This window comes from Alternaria conjuncta (genome assembly GCF_024043145.1).
Source record: "Alternaria conjuncta strain BMP 0040 chromosome Unknown scaffold_5, whole genome shotgun sequence".
NCBI lineage: Eukaryota > Fungi > Ascomycota > Dothideomycetes > Pleosporales > Pleosporaceae > Alternaria > Alternaria conjuncta.
In genome coordinates, this window is record NW_026250094.1 from 581,102 (window position 1) to 603,838 (window position 22,737).

General features: G+C 52.7%; 9 protein-coding genes across 9 annotated transcripts; 5 read left to right on the plus strand and 4 right to left on the minus strand.

The window, feature by feature from the left end:
• Nucleotides 1-1,659: 1,659 nt before the first annotated feature.
• J4E85_003870 (uncharacterized protein) lies at nt 1,660-2,511 on the plus strand (the record flags this gene model as incomplete). Its single annotated transcript, XM_051468135.1, has 2 exons — nt 1,660-1,716; nt 2,053-2,511. The coding sequence occupies 2 exons, from the start codon at nt 1,660-1,662 to the stop codon at nt 2,509-2,511; spliced, it is 516 nt and encodes a 171-aa protein (XP_051327727.1).
• A 675-nt stretch (nt 2,512-3,186) lies between these two features.
• On the minus strand, nt 3,187-3,843 carry J4E85_003871 (uncharacterized protein; the record flags this gene model as incomplete). The annotated part of the gene is made up of 4 exons (XM_051468136.1): nt 3,187-3,368; nt 3,418-3,613; nt 3,669-3,690; nt 3,836-3,843. 4 exons carry the CDS (start codon nt 3,841-3,843, stop codon nt 3,187-3,189), a joined length of 408 nt encoding a protein of 135 aa, XP_051327728.1.
• Nucleotides 3,844-4,077: 234 nt separating this feature from the next.
• On the plus strand, nt 4,078-5,519 carry J4E85_003872 (uncharacterized protein; the record flags this gene model as incomplete). Its single annotated transcript, XM_051468137.1, has 3 exons — nt 4,078-4,662; nt 4,713-4,964; nt 5,016-5,519. The coding sequence occupies 3 exons, from the start codon at nt 4,078-4,080 to the stop codon at nt 5,517-5,519; spliced, it is 1,341 nt and encodes a 446-aa protein (XP_051327729.1).
• Nucleotides 5,520-5,921: 402 nt separating this feature from the next.
• On the plus strand, nt 5,922-7,025 carry J4E85_003873 (uncharacterized protein; the record flags this gene model as incomplete). The annotated part of the gene is made up of 3 exons (XM_051468138.1): nt 5,922-6,094; nt 6,156-6,435; nt 6,486-7,025. 3 exons carry the CDS (start codon nt 5,922-5,924, stop codon nt 7,023-7,025), a joined length of 993 nt encoding a protein of 330 aa, XP_051327730.1.
• A 2,294-nt stretch (nt 7,026-9,319) lies between these two features.
• J4E85_003874 (uncharacterized protein) lies at nt 9,320-10,577 on the plus strand (the record flags this gene model as incomplete). Its single annotated transcript, XM_051468139.1, has 3 exons — nt 9,320-9,434; nt 9,490-9,887; nt 9,936-10,577. The coding sequence occupies 3 exons, from the start codon at nt 9,320-9,322 to the stop codon at nt 10,575-10,577; spliced, it is 1,155 nt and encodes a 384-aa protein (XP_051327731.1).
• A 200-nt stretch (nt 10,578-10,777) lies between these two features.
• On the minus strand, nt 10,778-11,710 carry J4E85_003875 (uncharacterized protein; the record flags this gene model as incomplete). The annotated part of the gene is made up of 1 exon (XM_051468140.1): nt 10,778-11,710. One exon carries the CDS (start codon nt 11,708-11,710, stop codon nt 10,778-10,780), a length of 933 nt encoding a protein of 310 aa, XP_051327732.1.
• Nucleotides 11,711-12,781: 1,071 nt separating this feature from the next.
• J4E85_003876 (uncharacterized protein) lies at nt 12,782-14,317 on the minus strand (the record flags this gene model as incomplete). Its single annotated transcript, XM_051468141.1, has 1 exon — nt 12,782-14,317. One exon carries the CDS (start codon nt 14,315-14,317, stop codon nt 12,782-12,784), a length of 1,536 nt encoding a protein of 511 aa, XP_051327733.1.
• Nucleotides 14,318-15,280: 963 nt separating this feature from the next.
• Nucleotides 15,281-16,311, plus strand: J4E85_003877 (uncharacterized protein; the record flags this gene model as incomplete). Its single annotated transcript, XM_051468142.1, has 2 exons — nt 15,281-15,554; nt 15,605-16,311. The coding sequence occupies 2 exons, from the start codon at nt 15,281-15,283 to the stop codon at nt 16,309-16,311; spliced, it is 981 nt and encodes a 326-aa protein (XP_051327734.1).
• Nucleotides 16,312-16,477: 166 nt separating this feature from the next.
• J4E85_003878 (uncharacterized protein) lies at nt 16,478-17,750 on the minus strand (the record flags this gene model as incomplete). Its single annotated transcript, XM_051468143.1, has 2 exons — nt 16,478-16,945; nt 17,106-17,750. The coding sequence occupies 2 exons, from the start codon at nt 17,748-17,750 to the stop codon at nt 16,478-16,480; spliced, it is 1,113 nt and encodes a 370-aa protein (XP_051327735.1).
• Between the last annotated feature and the right edge of the window lie 4,987 nt (nt 17,751-22,737).

The window sequence follows — 22,737 nt, forward strand, 5'->3', positions numbered from 1 at the left end:
TGATATGTAACCTTGAGCCAATTCAGGTAATGGAGCTCGTCCCAAGATACACAGTCCATGGCACCGCCCTGCATCTTGGTAGGAGTAAGCCAAGCCCTGATGATCCGACAAACCATCCCAAGCTCGAGGAAGATATCGACTGCCGACCTGCTTCTATCGGTATGCGCCTTACCGTCCCACGCGCTGCCGTGTAGCTGCCTTCTTACGCAACAGGCTCTGCGCCCATCTCCTTATGCACAAGAACGCATGTCGTCAAACTAGCCTCAACAAACGACAGCGATCATCGATGAACCGTCCTCGCTTAGCCTGTCGATCCGCCACACTGCATAAGCACGTGAAAGCCGCCGTTGTGGTGAAAAGTGGCGTGCTGTCTTTATCGCATCCTTCCCGGCAGGCCCACCTGCTCAAGAAGGAATGCCGATTATCGAGGTTCGGAGGAAGATGCATGCCGCGGTTCCATCGGGGCTCGGTAGCAGCTGATCAAAGGCGTTGTGACTCGTGATAGCCAAGCCACTGAAGAACAAAGACGAAAGGAGATTTTCTCGTGAGCTTGAGCCGCAACGCGTGACATGCAAGCTCCGCATCGGCGCCCGATGAGTAAGCGCGCTCAGCATGTGCGCCAAAACACGATTCGTGCGCTTTAGCAACACGCCAAACCTCGTCATCCACTTTCACATGCTTTGCAGGTTTCTATTCTCATTCAGGACCCAGAACGGCCTTAACACGTTCCACCGTATTGATATCGAGACGCGCGCTGTCCTGCAATCCTGCTGATGCACAGGAGGTATGTATGCGGCACGTATGACGGAGCCAGTTCCCGTCACCGTTCAATGGCAGCGCTGGAATTGTCGACGTGATAAGAGAACCCAATTGCGAGGCGAGGAGTCCTAGCTGCCATGCACGATGCCAACCGATCCATGGTAGGTTTGCGGCAAGCAATTGGACCTTCCGCGATAGCTGACGCGGAAGCGGAGTCGACGTACCGTATCATCGAGACGCGATCGATAGGACAAGAAATGCAAGCCCGACATATGCGTGTATACAGGGCGGCCAAGCTGTTTGAATATTTCGCCAACAGGAGAGGGGCGTGGCTGACCTTATCTGACGTCGCCGCGTCGTGAGTGGCCAAAGCGTCGCGTCTTTCACATGCCAGGCGCAAGCTGTACGCCTTGCAGGCCAGCTCCTCAACGCTCAACGGGCGCGCGATAGAGTTCGAGACGCGGGGCAGACATGAAGGCAGCATGATGCAGCTTGCTCTGTGTAACGTCTGACTTGCATCGACTCCGCACGCTGGGTCTCAACGTTCGAGACGAGATGCGAGGCGAGAAGTCGACTTTGGGTAGTGACGTTCTGGTAGGTCCCCGCGTAGATTGACATGGCGCTTGTCGACGATAGCCACTTTCACATGCCACTGCATCTGCTTCATCCCAGCCCACTGAACCACGCCCTTTTCAGCAAAGCCTCTCAACCAAATACAGTCACATCATAGCGCACAGCCGTATAATAAGGTCGACCAGGACCCTTTTCTCTTGCTCTACGTTACTGCTACTCCTCCACTGCCTCGCAACCCAACAATTCTTCTTCCACCACAGTAGAACCTGCAACACTGCATATCTACTACTACGATTAATGGCACCACACGCAACTGACGACGGCAACATGAGCTCCCAGGCGCCTATGACCAACGGCGAGACGCCCAGCTCAAAAGCTTTGTCGGTATGTACTTCTTACTTTTCCTCTTTCTCATCACACCCGCAAACACGTCTCTTCACACACATCATGGGTCACTTTGCTGCGATCTGGCATTGATTGCGGACCGTCGCGGGGTTTCGAGCACCTGGGAACCGCAATCTACTCGGACCAGTAACACGGCGCACGAAACCCACGATGCAGGCGCGGAGCTTACGGCCCAGCCAATCAACCCAGCATTCCGCGAACCTTCTTACAGCATGAACCCTACTTCGCGGAAGCTGTCCGACAAGCTTCCGTGGGAACTTCCGCAACTGCATACTTTGAGATTCGATAGACGAGCACGAGACTAACAGCCTCCAGCATCTCCACTCGTACCCCGTAGTCCACGACAGCGTCGAGACTTTCAAATCCAACCCCTACGGCTCGCGCGCCCTCAACCTCGCCAGCAATACATACAACTCGGTCGTTGCACCCTTCCACCCCTACCTGCGCACACCATACTCCTACCTCTCGCCCTACCTGGCACGCGCCGACCAGCTTGGTGACTCTGGCCTCTCCACCCTCGAGACACACCTGCCCATCGTCAAGGAGGACACGTCAAAACTCAAGGAGTACGCTTTCTCGCCCGTCACATATGTGCGAAGCACCTGGGAAGACGAGTACAAGAAGACGCACTACAACAACGGTGTCGTCAAGATGGGTGTTGCGACAGTCAGCTTCGAGCTCAGGATGGTGAGCGATGCGTGTGACGTTGTGCTGGGATACCTGAACAAGGGCAAGGAGCAGACAAAGAAGAAGGTTGATGAAGTTAAGCAGTAGAGTGCGACTATGATCTGCATAGTATCTCGGGGCGTTTGTACGATGAAAGGCGAGGTGATTAAGGCTCGCTGATCGGAAAAGCAAAGGCGAAGGGGCGTCCATCAGTATGGCTTGTCGATGTAACGTCGAGTAACTTTCTTGCGCCTGTCTGCGCGCCTTTCCTTCTAAGATAGACCGGTTAATGACACGATATCCCTTCTGTTCAATCGATTGGCGTTGACTGTGCACTGTATCAGCATGTGAACCGAGTCAGCAAGGGCCTAGACGGCTTCTTCGTTGACGGGACCGAGGCCGTCTGCGTGATTACATCGTCGCACGTGAAGGCAGCAATACTGGGCGCTCGGGTCGTGGTGTACTGTATCAGCTCGTTGTTTCGCTTCGGTAATGCCAGTCGTTCTTTTCTGCGCTGTCAGCATGAGCCTCACTACATCATCAGTATCATCCAGAGGTAGACAGTGGCCAACGTGAAAATCATGTTCATTTCATGAAGTTCGTGAATTGAGCCGGATGCCTTGAGCGGATGCCGGATTTTTCATGCTTTGATTATCAAGCCGAAATACACGCCTGGACGGCAGGCCGGTTGTGTGTCCTGTCATCCTATGATATCCACCGCTCATGCAGCATCTTCCGTTTCAAATCATGCCCATCTGCGCCCAGCCGTAACCGAAGGAAAGCTTAGAACTGTAAGGGAGTGAAGAACCACCTGTTCTTTCCGGACTGGTATCGCTCCTCGAATGCCTTCTTGACGGTCTTCTTGGCATCCTCCCGTTGCGAGACCTCCTTGAATGTGTCGGCGGAGATGACGCCCTTGAGGTTCTCGAGCTCGATGGTGTAGCGGGTGGGCATAATGTGGGTGTCTGCGTCTATCAGCGTCTGCCCAGCGAGTGCGTCCTCATGACCACGTACAGTTGACCTGCTTGACGAAAGGCTTGACCTTGCTCTTCTTGGCCTGCTTGGTCTTTGACATGCGGCGGGTGACCTTGGAGGGGTAGGTCTCGATACCGGCAACGAGCGCGTGGGGGAAGGGGTGCGACTTGGTGCCGTTGTCAAGTGGTGAGATGATCACGCACTTCTTTCCGGCGTAGCGGCCCCGGGTGATGATCTAGGCGGACTGTGAGTGAGTGCGATGGGGGTATTTCGAGCGATTTCAAACGTACGACAACGCGTCCGACCTTGAGGCTGGTGAATTGTTAGCAGCTGTTCTGTCGCATGTTGTGGGCTTTCCAGGGTGCGATAATTGGCGTCCCGCTGCGCATTTCGGGGAGCACCGCGGGGCGCCAATTTGCATCGCAGAGAGGATCGTGTGCAGCATCGGGGCACTCACAACTTCATTTTGGCTGGAGTCCGGGTTAGTGATGGGGTTCTTGGTCCTGGAGTTCGAGGTTGTCGCCAGAGCAAAAATGGTGTGTGGCATGTCGCTTGATCCGATGAGTTTGGCCGGCGCCGCCCCACATTAATTCTTAGCGCCAAACACGCTGGTTGGCTGGCCCCGCCGCCGCCTCTAGGAAATCTTGAAGACCCGCAAAGTTCGCGACAGCCAGTCGACACAGCTGGACAACCACCACCATGAAGATCAAGGCCCTCAGCCGGTCCACGGCGTCCACCCAGGCCCCCGGCTCCAGCGTCGCCAAGGTCACGAGGAACCTCGACCCCAACCTGCATCCGTTCGAGCGTGCGCGCGAATACACCAGAGCCCTCAATGCGACAAAAGTCGAGCGCATGTTTGCGCAGCCCTTCCTCGGCGATTTCGAGCCTGGCCACGTAGACGGTGTATACTCCTTCGCCAAGGACCCAAACTCCCTCGAGCATTTCGCCAGTGGCAGTGGCGACGGCATCGTCAAGGTCTGGGACTTTACCAGCAGGGAGGAGAAGTGGCAGGCGCAGGCGCATGAGAACCTCGTCAAGGGCATGTGCTGGACGCGGGACAAGAAACTCATAACCTGTGGATCAGATCGCCAGATTCAGCTGTTCGAGCCATATGCGCAAGCCTCGAAATCGGCGCCGAAAGCAACATGGCACGGCAACTCAGCCTTCACCTCGGTCTCGCACCATCGCTCGTTACCGACCTTTGCTGCTGGATCCAGCTCCATCTCCATATACGATACATCGAGGACATCTGGCGCCCCTGTTTCCAACCTTGTGTGGCCGTCGGTAGGTCTTTCATGCAGAGCAGACCTAAGGCATATACTAACATTCAGTAGGCCATTGACACCATCACGGATGTCAAGTTCAACCAGGTCGAAACCTCGATACTCGCATCATGTGCGACCGACCGCGCTGTCATCCTCTACGACGCCCGCACCAACTCACCCCTACACCGCACTGTGCTCAACTTCCCCGCGAACTGCATCTCCTGGAATCCCATGGAAGCCTACAACTTCGCCGTTGCTTCGGAAGACCACAATGGATACATATTCGACATGCGCAACATGAAGCGTGCGCTGCAAGTCTTGGTAAGTCTCCCATTTCGAGGTCAGGCCAGACTCATTACTAACACCAAATAGAAAGGACATGTTGCCGCAGTCATGTCGATCGAGTTCTCTCCGACCGGAGAAGAGCTCATCACTGGTTCCTACGACCGATCCATAAGGATCTGGGAGCGATCAAAGGGCCACGCCCGGGACGTCTACCACACCAAGCGAATGCAGCGTGTCTTCTCTGTCGCATGGAGTCCCGACAACAACTACGTACTCAGCGGATCAGACGATGGCAACGTCCGTCTATGGAGAGCGAGAGCTTCTGAGAGGCAGGGCGTCAAGTCATTCGCCCTAAAGCAGAAGCTAGAATATGACGCAGCGCTCAAGGAGCGATACAAGCACATGCCAGAGATCAAGCGCATCGAGAAACACAGGCATCTGCCCAAGACTGTCAAGAAGGCGGGTGAGATCAAGAACGAGGAGCTCAAGGCTGTCAAGAGGAAGGAAGAAAATGAGAGGAGGCATACGAAGAAGGGCACAGTCCGGAGAAAGGCAGAGCGTGAGAAGATGATCTTGGCGAGAGAGCAATGATAAGTCAAAAGAAGGGTTTAGTATATGTTTTGCATAGCGTTGGCGTTCTTGGTCTTCGGGTAGAGGACCTGCGGTACTATACGATGCATCTGAGGGTGTTGATCGTAGTTCAAAAGATATGGAATATTTGACTCCATCATCCTGCCTTTCCAGCAACAAATGCTTGCATTGAAACCGATGCTTTTCGAACGTTGACACACGTGACGTCGCGTGATTGCGTCATACCTCGGTCTAATAGCTACCCCAATGTAATCCACAGGACGAAAGGGCGCGAAAAGTGACATTTGACCGAGATCAAACAGCATACTTCACTATCCGGCTTGGAACCTTCAGACCCCTCTGAGTTGCGCCTTTTTACTCCCAATCAGCAATATACCAATCTGAGCCGCCCGGATCGCAAACATGGCATCTAGATCCGCGCTCCACATCCAAGACACCAAGTTCAACGATCTCGGTCTCTCAAAGTCCACTTTGAACAAGGAGAAAGTCTGCTGCTACACGCGCTCGCTAGAGAACGCCAGCGATGACAACCCCATACTCGTTCTCATTCATGGTTATCCACAATCGGCTTACATGTAACTTCCTCTCATCCCTATCACTGCACTTCATACATCAGATGATCTGACAAAAGGCTAGGTGGCGCCACATAATCCCTCTTCTCCCATCCAAGGCACCGCTCTTCGTTCCGGATCTACCTGGCTACGGCGCTAGTGCACCGATTGCGAAGAACGATAAAGTGAGCATTGGGACGGCAGTACTCGAGGCGCTGAAGACGGAGGTTGAGAAGAGTAAGATTGGAGATGGGGATGTAAAGGTTGTGCTTATTGGGCATGATCGTGGAGCGAGAGTTGCTCATCACGTTACTGTGAGCGGGGTGGATGGAGTGAAGATCTTGGGTGTTTGTTTGATCGATATCGTAAGTTTATCTCTGACATATGCTCGAACGGATTTATGCTAATTTGATAGGTCCCAACCTCCACACAATGGCAGCACTTCACCTCCCCAGCCACCGCAGCAAAGGAGATAACAGGCTACTTCCACTGGCCGCTCCTCGCAAACGTCGATCTAGCAACGCGTATGATCACTGCTTTCGGCCCCTCCAAATGGTGTCAAGAGATGATCCTGCGTTGGTCAGGAAAGAGCAATGCTGGTATCGAGAAACTGAAGGCTAATGACTCCTTAACCGTCTATGGCGATTTCTTCAATCAGGAACATACGCTGAAAGCTACTTGTGAAGACTACAAGGAAGGTGCTACGACGGATGTTGAAAGAGAGGAGAAGAACCAGAAGGAGGGCAAGAAGATTGGTGTCCCGCTGTTGTTGGTATATAGTGCGGCGAGCATTGGGAGCAGGTTTGACTTTCCGAATGTGTGGAAGGAGTGCGTTGGTGAGGGGGTGAAGATTGATAATCATGGGTTGGGGGATGGGGTTGGACATTTTGGTGCGGAGGAGGCGCCTGAAGAGTGTGCGGAGGTTGTTAATCGCTGGCTTGGAACGGTGGTTTAATAGTAGCTGAATATCTATGAATCCATTTGGTTCTGCGCGTCATACTCTGTAAGATCTTGCCGAGATACGCCCGCAGTCTTTGACGGAAGATGTAAATCGTAACTCTGTTCATCGAGGCTCTTGACTGAGTCGCATAGCTGACTAAGGATAGCAAACTCGACCTTCAATTTTACGCTGTAACCAAAGCCCTTGAAGCTACACCAGACACCCCAAAGCGCCATATATTCCAGGGTTATGGTGCAAACATCAATGAAGATGATGAAGACATTGGCCAGGAAAAGTAATCGAACTTTTCGACGGCATCCTTTTCTCTGAAGGGTCTCTCCCATCCGGCATATGCGCACTGCCGCCACCAAGTACACCACAGATATGATGATCTCTTGGGTAGTGAGAACGGCAACAGATATCCGTTCCATTATTACGAACGGCTTGTAAGACGGGTCGATTGCGTCAGTCTTTACTGCCTGTGGATCCAGTAAGCACGACGTCTTCTTGTCATCTGCCGGACTCACCAAAAGCGAAAAAACGAATTGAGGCACATGCATGCATAAGCCATTGACAATGATCATGCACAAAATGAAACGCAGCTTCCAAACACTGCGACACACAAGGTGCAGCCGTGACCAAAGTACCAACGATTGGCCTGTGACCATTGCACTCCACCCAAGCCCGATGCTTGCGATCACCCCGTAAGCATTCAGGTATGGAGCGAAGATCATGAGGAAGACGTTGATTTGATAGACAAGTACTCCCAGAGTTGCTATGAGCAAGCAGTAGAAGTACTTACCGGACCAGCGCTTGAACGTGAGGAAAATGGTGACTAGAAGCTCAGCGCCATTAAACCTATCAGGGTAAGTGTGTATCATGCGCACAAGAATAGCTTGCTCACTTACCATGTCATCCCCGTGAGAGCTGTGAACACGACTACATCGAGTGTCGAGCTCAAAGGCCCTACTACCAAGGTCTGCTGCGCGGATGTCATCAAGTAGAAGCTAGTATAGGACGCTGAGTGAGTGCGGAGTAAGATGGTGAGCGCTGAATAAGGGACTCTTGATGCGATGCTTGAAAGCTTATCCCGAAGGCTGGCACTGGTCAAGCATGATGATCATTGCGGCGCAGACAATAACAGTCAATAATACAACACTTGAGCAACACATCCTTTCGGTAGATATGCATGGAGCCAGTGACGATCGGTAGACACCATGCGTGGGAGTTTCTCCTTTTGGAGTTGCGGCGTGGCGTTCTCGTCTGGAGATTTTGTTGTCCAATCTCGGTTGAGAATGGGATGATGCGGCACAGACGGTTTTGGTAGATACAACGAGGTGACGCGTATTATCATGCTGATTGCGCGCTGTACAGCATCGTGACGACCTTCGAATAACGCATGAGTTGGTGTAGCGGATGTCGTGGGGTATCGAAGTGGCGGGTGTGGCCGACGAGTCAACGGAGGGAAGAGAGTGCCGTCCCGGGCCGCCTTGGCAGCGCCTTCGCGTACGCGAACCCTCTCCTGCTCGACGCGCTGTCGCCCATCCCTTCCTGCTCCTCAGGCCAGGCACGAAAGCGTACGACAGACTCGATCAAACGGGTAACTACACTAATTCCACCAAACAGCCCCAACGACGTGTTTGTATGGAAGCAACGTTATTCCCAAGCGACTTCCCCGCCGCTACGGCGCTCTGCCGTGTGATTCTGCATCCTTCAACTCAGCGCGTCGAATGAGCGACGCAGTAGCGTAGCGACATGTGCAGCCGATGGGCTAAAGTCCGCGTTCAACTTGCCGACATCTGCGGCACAGCAAAGGCAACATGGATCTGCTCCACGGCTAGTACCTCATGAGGGTTAATTGACTGCATAGTCCAACGCGCACGCCTCGTGCTTGCTACCTCCCCAGTCTTCGTCTCTCCGCCTCACACCCTCCACTCGAGCGCTCGCACGAAGAACCGATCACTATGCTGTTTCCGACTGTTTCCGCTTGGCTGCTATGCGCCATCCATAGCTCATCTGCATCCGGGATAGACGACCTGAGACTCGCAGTGTCTACGTTGAACACGCGATTATCGAAAGGCGCCACTATCACGTTTCCATGGGATGCTCGTTGGGACGACCTCCAAGTCCGCGGCTCGTCCCCACGCGTATCTCCCGATTACAACGTGGTGGTCGAAGTAGCAACAGAGGCAGACGTGCAAACCACCGTGGCATTGGCCAATCGTTTCGATATTCCATTCTTGGCCGTTACAGGGGGTCATGGGTGGACCAATACGCTCAACAGACTGCCGTTCGGTATCCAGATCAACATGCGGAAGCTCAATACTACGACACTCAGTCGGGATGGCAAGACTGCTACTGTCGGAGGCGGAACGATGCAATACGAGATCACCCGCGCCCTGTTCGCCTCGGGCAAGTATGCTGGTGAGTTTGACCCAGTCTCTGCAGACATACAGTCACTGACTGTTCCTCTCATCAGTCACAGGACTTGCAGAATGTGTGTCAGTAGCCGGGCCACTGTTAGGTGGCGGCCACAGTCTACTCCAAGGTCAACACGGCTACTCTCTCGACGGTCTGGTGTCCGCACGCGTAGTACTTGCCAGCGGTAAAGTTATGGAAGCCTCCCGGACAAAGAATGCCGACCTGTTTTGGGCCCTGCAGGGAGCAGGTCATAACTTTGGCATTGTCACAGCCCTTCGAGTGAAGACCTACGACATCCCTTCCAACTGGACCGTCTACTCACTCGTCTTCACCACCGACAAAATCGAGGCGCTGTTCAGCTTGATCAACGATTTTGAAGAGCCGACTATAGAACGCCCGACAAAGCTGGCGCTCACAGGAGTGTTCGCGAGGATACCTGCCGTCGATCCTGTCAATGTAAGTAGAGCCCGGCAACATATATGCCAAATGCTGACCCTTCACTAGCCTGTCGTAGCATACACTGTCGCATACGAGGGTACGGAAGCGGAAGCTAAACCTTACGCCGCGCGTTTCATAGCGATCGGTCCTGTATCTACTACACTTTCGACGAACGTCAACTACGTAGAGCTATACACGGTCACCGGCAACAACCTCGGAAGTCAAACTTGCTGGCGCAATGAGAACATCGCAGGAGCCGGGGTTTCTCTACCCGCCTGGGACCTTCAGGGTGTCCGAGAAGCATTCACGATATTTGGGAACCTCACGGCCGATCCTCGCTTCAATACATCTGTCACCCTACTGGAAAACTACGGCATGCAAGGCGTACGGGCTATTGATACAGCTTCCACTGCATTGGCGCCCGAAGAACGCGAGTATCCTGTTCTTGCTTCGCCGGTTTTGTGGTGGGCCGGCGACGATGCGCAGACGACGAAGGATGCATATGCATACCAAGGTGCGATACGCGATGCGCTATACATGGGCGTAGATAAAAGCAACAGGAAGCGACACTGCTATGTTAATTACGCTAACGGAGAAGAGAACAGGCCTGAGATCTATGGGTATGATGCTAGGCTCGCTAAATTGGTCAAGTTAAAGGGTGAGTGGGATCCGAAGAACAGGTTTGGATATTACAACCCAATAGTGTAGGCAGGAATGCATTCACAGTAGCAGAAGACGAAGTATTTTGAGGACGACTTTATTACTAAACTAAACGCAAGTGCGGCGAATGATGGTGCCGGGAGTAACTCGCGTCGAAAACCAGCGCAAACCGAAACGCCAAACCTCAGCCAGGAGCAGACATCGCATCTCTCCGCTGCCAAAACAAATGCAAAAGTCCCGCGAAACGACTACAGCCACTTCCAAACGGCCTCGTCATCCCCACTCGCGATGCTGCCCTCTGGATCCCAGTCGAAATCCTTTGCCTTAGGCGGCCACAGCCCCTGACACTCCAGATGCTTTGCGATAGCATCCTCCGTCAGCTCCGCCCCTGACTTCTCCTCCACCTCTTCCTCGACCCCTGACACCTCCTCCACCCCCTCCTCAGCAGCCAGCGCGAAGGTCCTCGCAGCGTCGTGAAGCTGCTTTACGGACATCTTACAGGCATTGTCGACCTCTACGCGCGCTAGCCCCTTGCTGGCGGAAACTTTGGCCTCAGGCCCAAACTCCGAAAAAGTGTGTTTGGTCATCTTCCAGACGGTGACCTCTTTTTCAGAGGCGTTCTGGTCGATTTCTTCAACGGTATGCTTGCTAGCAGTGACCGTGAGGTGTGTGTGTAGTGATTGTCGGGTTTTTCGCTCACCCGAAACGGTTTCGGCATTGTTGAACAATCCCGCTTCGACGCAGGATTGGCCCACGCCAAGGTATTCTGCCTCCTCTGCCATGTACAGCCTGGCCAGGCGCTCAGGCTGGGTGCAGGCGATGTGAAGGCGTTTTGTGGCTGGTAGTGCGTCGCCAAGCACACCCCAGATGTCTGTCCATGTGATGTTGAGGGTGGCGGACTTTGATGGTTTGATGACGATCTCGAGGATCGTGTTCTCAGGATCTATGGCGAGATCTTCCCAGTCTTCTGGGCCCCAGATGGGGAATTTTTGGTGAGAGGAGGACGACGCTGTGGCCTGCGCCTCCTTTGATGTGGTGAAGAGGGCGGCTGGTGACGAAATGCTTGTGACCATGTATTCGTCTTCGTCGAATTCGACGGTTGCTGTTGTGGCCATGCTCGCTTGCCAGACGGCGTCGCGGAGCTCTTTGGGTAGTTTTGGGAAGAGCGTAAAGGTAGACATGGCGATGGTATTGGTAGTGATGTAGTAATGGTTTTGTCTGGCGTACTGGTATGTGTACTGGTTTTGTCTGAAGCGAGTTCGGACGGGTATGGTAAAATGGTATGAGAGGATAGTTCTGATGAGAGAGAGAGGGGGGAATGGGCTGCCTTTTATTCAGACTCAAAGCGCGCTAACTGCAGTACCAGACTACTCGGCGGCGAAGAGTCATAAGGTCGCCTGTGTCTTTGCTCCACTCAAAGCGTCCAACGAGCATATTGTCACGTCACAAGAATCACAGAGCTACCCTATAACACGACATACCGAATACAATCAGCGCATCGACCAAGAACCGATACTCAAGTTCACAGCCGGAGGTACTCGCCGCATCACATAGAATTGTATCGCGCAAGCGTTCGACCAACGATCGAGACCCGATTTTGCAGCCCGGAAGTACGCGCCGCACCATATGGTGTCTCTGGACTTATCCTTATCTTGCGAAAACCTTCGACCAAAAACCGAGACTCAGTTTTGCAGCCCGGAGGTTCTCGCTGCACCTCATGTTGTTCCTGGTTATGTCATTATATCGCTCAGAACTTCAGGCAACCACTTCAGACCCATAACACTAGAGAAGAGACTCCTGCGATATGACACCGGTGCAAGAGTTTTCAAGTCATATGATCGCTCCCATACTTACTCTGCGACCACTCGTGATGGCTTGTGGTCTCAGCATAGGCAACGCCCGCTCTGCGACCCCCGGAGTTTACCCAGCTGCCCAAAGCTCAGCCGATTACGCATAGTTTACCCGAAGCTATGACAAGTCTGCGTTGCTGTTCTCAATCGTCTTAGCGCTAGTAGCCTAGTTTGAAGACATGTACCATCGCGCTTGTTCAAGTTTCTCAAGACACTTGATCGATGCATCATCCGCTTTCACATTTACTAAAGCCGTAAGATGTTTCTTATCGCTAATTGCTAGTTTATATTGCCATTTTGGATTGCAGTGTCTGCTCAGGTATCGTTCTCTGTCACTCGCCAGTCCGGATTGAGCGCACAGTCGTCTGCTGACTAACTCGTCCCCGCTCCCACATACTCTCTTCACAAACCCAGACCTTCCCATCCCTTCTTCCATGCAGTTCTATCCTGCACCTTCTCCACCCTCAAACCACGGCTCCGAGCCTGTTCGTAGATTGAGTCATCAACCTCGGAGACTTTCCGCCGCTCTCCTGCGTCGCTTTCGCTAGCGTCGTCATCGCTCTCAGCTGGATATACGGACTGGTCGTTGCACGGACTCTCCCCAATCTTGATGGTCTTCAAGTTTGGCCATTCTGTTTGGCGATCCAGGAGATGCTTGAGGTAGCGCTTGGTCTCGTACTTTGCATCCATGATACTGATGCTCTCGATCGTGGTAGGTAGATGACAAGTTCGGAATTCCTCGTTCGCAGAGAAGAAAGCTTCCTGTGGGGCATTGAGATTGCGAAGTTTAGGTAATCCAGCAAGCCAGGTCATTGGAGATACACCGCGAGTATACTCCAACATGATCATGTACCTGACCAGATCTTTGAGGGTGGGCTCAACGTCCAGAGTCAGATTCGTCAAACTGCGGCTCTCCAGATGCGCGACAATATGCGCGAAAGATCCTCGTGGAGTGTTGCGAGGATCGAAGTCGTCATGTGAGTCGAGAACAGTGCGGTACAGAATGAATAGGTGGGTCAAGTTTGTAAGGCCGCGGACAACGCTTCTCATATGACCGTACATACCATTCATGTGAATGGCATCATATGAGTAGAGTGCTTCAAATTCCGTTTGGATGACCAGACTGGTCAAGGTCGTAGAAACAGTTGCACCATGTGTAATTTGCGATATCATCGTGCCGTCGTAGTAAGCGCCTTCGAACAGTTTGATCCTCGCGGCTTCAAGCTGTGGTAAACTTAGCCAGCTGCATGGTGGGTAATCATCTGTGAATAGCCGCTTCAGCCTAGATAGACCCTGGAAACAATCTGCCAAATTCTTTTGCCTGGTGATGCCTTCGAACACTTCTTTGAATTCGAACACTTCTTCGAATTCGGTCCAAGCAACGTCGTTATTGCCATTGGGGTTACACCTCGGTGAGTTCCAGATCATCAGTGTGAGATCACTGAGGGCCGACGTAACACACAAGATTAGTCCGACAAGGGCCGTGTCTTCGCCTCTCATCAGCATATCTTCCCAGCCCTTGTTGCGAAGCGGAACACCGTCCTTTGACTTGACACCGATCAGAAACCTCATGAAATGAGTACCAAGGTCCGGAATACCGCAGGTACACTCCTCTTCGCTATCTTCATAATAGTATCCCTCGGATACGCAGCTCTCAGAATGCGTGAATTGCTCGTAAGAGAGCTTGACGTCCAGTTTCCGCACTCTGGTGGCAAGATCGGGTCGCTGCAAGAGAGTGCGCGCGAGAAGCGCGAGACCTCGTTCCAGGGTTGGAGTGATTGAGATATCCGTGTAGAAGACTTCTTGCGCAATAGGTCGTAGCTTCCGGCAACTCAACGCGAGGTGATTGAGATCGCTGTATCCGTTCTTGGTGTCGTCTCGTAGACATTTGGCGACTGCGAGCAGGAGCTCGTCTGGGAGACCGCATAAGTCAGTCATGTCGACGAGTGCGCGTGTCTGAGGCGTGGGGTGATGATCTCAGGTGAGATGAAAGAGCGATAGCCTGGTTCAGTACTGGAGAGCAGGAAGTCGCGAACGAGCCTAGTCTCGACTGGGTAAGCTGCGAACGCGCTATCAGCTGACTGCTCTCTCACTTGCATTTACAGATGTTGCAAGCTCGAGCAGGTTTCACTCACTGTATATCGCAAGGTTGTCTAGTGGTCGCGCTGTGCTCTCTGTCAAAGCCCGTGAAGCACCAGAATGTGTCACTGCCAGATAACTTTAGAGGGCAAAGCATCATAGGTTTGCGATACAGCCTATCATTTTCATTCCACTTCCCAGAACTTTTCGATCAATGTCTCTGAGTACTACTGGTTAAGCTCTCACGTGTTGGCTCCGCTGCGTCCACGGGTCCATCCCTTCATCTATCTTTCCTGCAGTCAATATTTCCCGCTTTTGGACCTAGTCAACCTCAGTGTCTAGGTATGCCCGCGACTTCTTTACCAAACGCTTGGTCACTTTAGTCGCATTGGATTGTGTGGCTGCTTCGTGTGATTTCCCCTCTTTGGTCACACATGCACTTGCCTTCGATAACCGTCGTGTCAGCTCCACTCGCCACCTTCGCGCCTGACCCATCGTTTTATCCAGTCGACGTTTCTATACATCTATGTTCAGATTTGGGCTGCTGCTTCCCCTCCTTCACCATAGCCTTCATTGAGGGTATCTCCGTATTTGACCAGCCGGTGGGTCTGCGACGGCTAGCGCGTCCGTCCATTGGGCAACGACGGCCTGGGCAGGGCCGCTAACCACATCGGGCGTGCCCGGGGCCGCCAAACAGGCAGCCATCAGCCTTTACCTAATACGACAACCTCCAAGCTGCCGTACATAAACTCATAACGTCTTCTCGACAGCTTTCGCGATCATCTACCATTTATCACAAGCTACGAAACTCGCGCTGTCCCAATGGCGTCTGATCCTATCCCTCCACCCTCCAACTTTCAGCCGCAAAGCCCGCTGTTCTATGTCATACCTGGCGAGATCCGTAACGAGATCTTCCAATTGGCGCTCATGCAGGATGAAGACAGCGCAGCTGCGTATCCGGAAGACTCGTACTGGTACCGACCAGGTTTCTCAGGTCCGCTCAAGGGCAGCAGTGCACTTTTGCGCACGTGTAAGCTCGCGTACGCGGAGGGTCAGAAAGTGTTCCTCAGAGAGCTGGAATGGGCTTTTTGGTTTAGTATGTTTATGCGAAGCCTCTGACGTTACGCCAAACTGATCTCGACGTAGATCGTGGACCTGATGGCCGTACATGCACTCCAGCGTGCGAAAAGTTCTTCCGCAACCTAACTCCACAAGCCGTGCAGTCACTCCAGAAAGTTCGTCTTTTCACGCAGATGTTCTGGCTCGAAGAAGGCAATCAACTTTTCTACATCCTCAGCATACCTCAATTCCGACCAACCCAGCTTACTATTACCATACGATACTCCGACTGGTGGTTCTGGGAAAGCAATTCGCCACTGAGTATGGAAGAAAAGTGGCTACGTTACTTCGAAGGAAACCCCGGCTTGCGCGTACTGAGGGTTGAGTACGAGACGCTCAGTTGGAAGAAAGCGGAGATGATGCGCATCATCGAGCGAAACAAGAAATGGAAACTACCTGTACGAAGAGAAGGCGGCAACTTCCAGAATAATGAGCTCGAGGGATATCTGAGCGCTGAGAACACTGAGCTGAAGGAATGGACTTGGAAGGGCCCAAGCAAGCTGGATGGACAAAGTTGGATTCACCACGGTACCGAAGATAAGGTCGAATATGTCGTCGTAACGGATACCTGGAAGTTCGTGGAAGGCGAACTCACCGAGAAAGAGATGGAGGGCCGATTGACCACTATGATGCGAGCACCTGAGTTGACGCGGGCCGAGATGGAAAGACGCCGCAATATAGGCGCATGGCGTGGAAGGCTTCGGGAGAGGAAAACTACACAGTATGCAGTTTAGTCAGAGATGTTTGCTTCACTGCGGGTAACATATCCTGTACCACTCTGCAGCGATTACTACATGAAAATTTGACAATCGCCTATCGCTTACAACCCTTTGCGCCTTGTGACGACCATCCGAGTGCTATATGCCCTAATCTTGCATTTAACATTAACGTCGACAGATTTTAGCGCTCGATAAACCTCAACTCCAACTTTTCTGGTTGTCTGACATGAAGCAGCAGCGGGTCTGCACATGAGTCCCGCAGAATACTCATCACCTTCTGTCCAGCCACCCCCACCTTCTCGTCGTCTTGACACACCACTTCAACCCGGACCTTTTCCAGGACGCTACTCAACACACTGCAAAACTCCACCTTACTAAACTTCATTCCCGGGCAGATCCTCGGGCCAGTCCCCCATGCGAAGAATCCACTACCACTCGTTGGGTGCTTGAGTTCTTCAGCAGACAGTATCTCGGTTAGAGTTACCTTGCTACTTCCGGCGGATTGCGACTGAATCCAGCGCTTCGGGTTCCAAGTAAGCGAATCGGGGAAGTTGGCGGATGAGGTGTGAGAAGCCCATGAGTTGAGCATGATTTGGGTGTTAGCCGGAAGAACGACATTCTCATGGGCTTTCTTGGACTCTAAACTGGTCTGTGGGATAGTACGCTGGGGATGTGCAGGAAAAGTCGAACGCGGAAGAGGTGGCGAAGGACTGTAGAGACGTAGCGTTTCGTACTTGCAATTCTGTTAGTCTTCGATCATACGATGCGTAACAGTAGATGACTGGTGTTGATGGCGAACGAAGACGTACCATAACAGCGATTACCCTCTTCAGTCGCGGGAACATTCTTGCATACTCCGGGTCATCAGTTGCTTCGTCTTTCAGGACTTCATCCAGCTCTTCCACTACCCAGTCTTGGACCTCAGGGTGCACAGCCAGTAAAGCCAATGCGTATGATAGTGTGATTGAAGTAGACTCCAGTCCACCAACTGTGAAAATAAAGATATTGCCTCTTAACTCAGCGTCAGATAGTTTAGCTTTCGAACCCGCACTTCCAGTGTTGGTTGCATCGTTGGCCCTGATCAGCGTACTGATGAGTGTAGCAGCTTTGGGTTGCCCGCCGGTCACTTTTGATCGCTCTCTTACGACAGTTTCGTCCATGTATTGCCGGAACTCATGCATGGCGAGTAGCAGCCTCCTAGTACTGGTTGGAAGTAGCGATCCGAGTACGGGCAATTTGAAGACTGGCATGATACCCTCTATAGCCGGAGAGATCGAAGTACTCATCACCGTCACTAGTGCATCGCGAAGTGACAGTTGGTGACCTGGTGTCGGCTGATTGACTTCAGTATTCTCGAAAGCGACCGAAGAGATGACATTGAGCGCCAGTGTACTGGTATCTTTGATCATGCTGTTCGTTCTTCCGCCGGGGGATGAAAGCCAACGCTCGATCATGTTTTTCGACTGTTGCAGAGCTTCGTTCCATACCGTGACTGAGGCTCGCTCGTTGAAGCATGGCGCTGTGAGTTTGCGATGACGGATCCAATCATTGCCATTTGACTTTTTGCGTTAGCTTTTACGGTCCCGAGTACTAAGAATATGGGGTGAACTGCGAGTTTCCAGAGCATATGGCACATACCGTGTCAACGTTTTGCCCAAACGTGCCCAATATCTCTACAGCCATAGTCAGTCTCCGATTCCAGTCTCCTATCACACATCGTCGGACTCACCGTTCACATTATCAGGCTTTACATAACCCATCCAATTCTTGAGTACATGATCAATCGTTCTCGGGTCACTAGTACATAGCACATTATGCCCTGGCGCCACCACAATGAAGCAAAGACCAAGTTCTTGATGTAACTTGTCGTTATCTTGCCAGCAGCATGTCCAGTCAATGGCCCTGAACCACCGGTATCTTTCTAGGCGCGTTCGGAATAGACTGGCCACCAGCTGCCATTGTAGAGTATATGGGGTGACAGGACTTATGATGGTGCGCAAGCCAGACTTACGTGCGGACAGGTAATTGCGATAGAGTTGGTACAGCGGATATGTGATAAAGACATGAGCGAAAAGACAGAGTATGGTTGCGATGATCATCATAGCAGGCATTGGTCGATAATTTGAAACTCTGATTGACTGCGGGCACCTTGGTGTAGCTAGAATTTAGAAGACACTGGACATCTGTGATCTGGGTGTTTGCGCGCTGAGATTGCACATCACGCGGGGTCACACATGCATCGTGCTTATTGAGGCAGGCGCAACTTGATGTTCAAACGAATGGATATCAAAAGTCGCCTTCATCCGACCATCGACTTTTCACTTATGCGGAGATACGAACTATCAGACAGAGATAATCGCATAGCAGTAGAGGCATGAAAACGCAATGCGCACGCGCAGCGCGCATGCAGGCGCATATCACACACGTGATGTCATCCTACTCTACATCACAACCTCCACGAGCAAGGTTGCAGCAGTACAATCCTGCCACATCTGAGACACGAGCAAGCCTGCGCATGCACGCCTCACCGAGGCACGTCTGCAATGCAGGGTCAAAGATACCGAACGTGTCAAAACATGCAGAGCCGACCCGCGACGCACGTCAATTACTCGACAGGAGGGATGCGCCCGTCTTGGGTTGAACATGGCATCGTGGACACTTGCAACGTCGAATGTTTGATCTACAACATGTGTTCGCAGGAGATTGCGGATGGGTATTTTGCTGGATTTACCGTAGTAGCAAACTTGTATGTTTCAGGCTTTAGCCTGGCTTGTTTCATGGATCTGGTAGGTATGTGTGATTCGGAGTGGGTTGGGGAGAAGCATTAGCCGGTCGCGTTGAATGATGATGTCGCGATGAGAGGCGCAACGGAGCCGAACGTGTCGGGGGATTGTCAACTTTCCCGCGAATTGGAATGCAGTCGTCAACAGTAACAGTGATGTTGTTTCCACAGTTATTCCATATCGTTGATGTCAACAAAGGCAAGGCAATGGGACCCAATACGTGGATATGCGCATGCTGCATGTACATTGAGGCAGAATTGTAGGTACGCGTGGGGAGCAGTCGGTGGTCGACACCCGACATTGCCGTCTGCGATGCGGGGTCAGAAGGCAAAGACCTAGTATTGGTGGTTGCAGGGTGTGTAGACGTAAGTATACATGCGTGCTGAAAGGTAGCACCACGCTATGACAGCTGGTACCGTGGTTCGCATAATGCGAACCCAGCCACAAGGCAGGCGCAGCAAAACTCAAGCAACTTCAACATGACTAAATGAACTACGACGCTGGACTGCAACACGATCAATGCGCGAGTTCTCTCGGCCCGCGATGCATGCAGAGATTTTCCTACCAGATCAGCCCATGTTTCCCAGCCACCCCGGCGTATCCCGGGATGGCTGGCTGAGCACGTTCTCCTCGGTGTATTCGGATAGCGATGGAAGAGCTCGAGCATCCTGTGTGTGGACCACCGTTGACGCGTATCTAGCTTTTAGCAACGCTTTGGCGTATATAGCCCGGGCCTAGGCGTCATAGCCCGTTACATTCGGTGAGTAGTCCGTTCGCATAGCCACGGATTAGAGGTTCGGCCAAAACCAGCTCGGCTCGAAGTGTTTTTGCTTTGCTCGGATACGACAACACGACCCGGTAGTCCTGAATTTGATTACCTATCGAAACACACTAGACGATTCGTAGGCTAGAAGGGAAGGCGTAGGTGGTAGAATATCGCGCGATGCTCTCGGTCCTGTGTAGAGACCCTCGGATGGGAGCTCTAGAATGCCGTCATATTACCGACGCACTGAGGTATATTGACCATGCCTTTAAGCGACTGTGGTGATTTATCCAGCCGCCCACTACCAAGGACGCGGGTAACGCACTTTGCTTTCCCTAGCGAGCCGGTGTAGTATCGAGAAGATATCGAAGGTGGCGTGTTTCCAGTAGATAGCGCAATAGCGCTTGCACGCGTTATCTGTTCGCCTGTTGCCCGGCGAAAGTACGTCTTTGGATAAAGATGAGTCGATGTATGGAGCGTCGATACCGGTACAGCCGCGTTCTGCAGTAGTATACCGGGTCGCTATGTGTCCATACAGCTGGGTCCGACGGTCAGTACAGCAAGGACGTCGCGGTAGGCTGAATGCACCCATGGAAATCCATCGCCGCCTATGCATAGTTGCGCTGAGACCCTTCTTAGAACGTATGTTCCTCAATTCGAGTCATTCCAAGGTTCTTGATGATCGTATGTAATCCGCTTCATAGCGTGGGGCATACTGCAGTGTACCCTGAATTGTGGCAAGACATACAATTGACGCATGTAGGTATGTCGTGCGGATCATGCACCGCCCTAGCCACAAGCGACTCTGCTGCGAGATGGCAGCCTGCTTTGGCTGCCGTTGAGATGCTGCATGGAGGCGGAAGTCGACATGTGTGCCCACCGGCGACTTTCTGACTCAAGTGACGACTCCAAAACGTCTGCGTCGCTGCCGGCACTTTACAAGTACATACATACGCTGAGCGTGCGGCGCAGCGGGGGGAGCACGGCCGTCTACTTCACCCTAGCTCGCCAGCAAGCTTTTAGATTGCTTCAACCTTCCATTGAAGATCCGAGGTACAAGAATAGAAGAGCGGTGAGGGTTTCGCTTCTAGAGGATGTTTGTTGCCGGCAAAACGGGTAGTCATCTCAACCGAACAATGAACCCCTCACTTCGATTGTTCATTGTTGAACTTTGTTGAGCATCGAAGAGCATCTGGAGTGCAATCGAAAAGACGCTAGAGAACGTCGGAACAAGCGAGTCGTCCACAGAGCGTGACAAGGGGTGGGGCGAAAACCCATGAAGCAAGACCGGTGAGCGTGTCGACCCGCCAATCAAAATCAGAGGTCGCACCCCACGAGCTGCAAGGAGCGGTCGTGGCTTACTTGCTCCGTCGATACCCCGATAACGGCTCTGCTGTCTCCTGACGTGGCCGGTGGTGATTGGTAGCCGAACGCCTATCTGAACGCTTGAACGAGGATGTGGTGCTGATCAATATGGAAGCAAGGGCTCCAGAATGACCGTCGCGGGAGAATTCAATATCTCGCTCTGAACCCACGACGGTCGCTTCGCGCTCGTGTGCTATCAAGCGAAGACATGAAATTGTCAGTGGAACCGCACGTGAAGGCCTTATTCCAGCAGTTCGATCGAGCCGTGATCGTGGACGACTGAGGGGCACGAGCTTGGCTCAGACCATGCAGGGATACCCTATATCACATGCATATGCAAGTGCGGCTTGCTGCATACGCGGCGTTATCCAATCGAAGGCTAGATTGTCCCAAGCGCGGCCGCATCGCGGGATTGCCTCACGCTGCAGGAACGTTTGTACATGTGTTCGAGACGGTCTTTGACTTGGACGTGGAGAATGATTTCTTTTCTCTAGAGCGGTATTCTCAGTGAAGCAAATGATAAGCTTGGTAGTTGTACTAAGCAGGCTCAGGGCGACGCCCTCGTCCGGGGATACAGACAGCTGTGGTCCGAGTACAGATTGCGCTTTATTGCCAGTTGGACAGGAATGTACACAGACCCCACTGCGTGGCCACTACACGAGAACACGATGCTCGAGGGAGCTAAGGCTGATGCAACAAGAGTCGCCCTTTTGATGAACCCTGTCAAAGGATCGAGAATAGAACGCTGGTCTTGTGCTGAGAGGTTGAAACCTCTGGGCGCTCGACCGGATCGGTCAAGGACGGTATTTGCTCTGACACACTGATGTTGCCAGTCCCGACTGCCGCTGTGGTGGTGGTCAGCAAGTAAGAGGTAGAGACAGGCGCGGGCCTTTCTCCACGATCCGCTCCCACATCGCGCCGGCTGCACTGCACGTTTATTTACACCTGTGCATATCTGCTAGCCACGGTAGTCCACGCGACGAGGGTGTGACTGCGCCTTGGTGAGGAGATGGTGCGCACAGCTCCTTGAACGTAGACTTACACACGGTAATACGGTGCGGGTCGCTTGAGCTTCTGGTCCTACCTTTCGCCTCTGGTGTGATTCACATACTAGCAACTGTACTACCGCACTGTAATAGAGTTCCTGGCATGGCCATTCCAATCTTGGCGAGGATCAACTGACGATGCGATATGCTCCGACAGCCCTCATCTGATGCCGTCAGTAGTGGTACAGGTGTGCGGGAATGTTGTTCCCGACCAGACTTGAGACCACATGTTGCAAGATAACATGGGAGGATTGGCCGTCAGAGCATCAGTGTACGCTCCGCGGCTAGCAGGGGGGATCAGATGGATGCGAACAGTTGGTTTGGCGCCTGAGGCGATAACATGGGCAGGACAGGTGCCAACTGTCAAGTGGCTGGCCTGCTTTGAGTCCCAGAGTCGAGGCTGTCACCGTTCGCATGGTTGTGGCAGGGATGGAGGCGGATTCTCCCGTGCGCTGTGCTGCGAATCCCGTGACGCAGTGACATG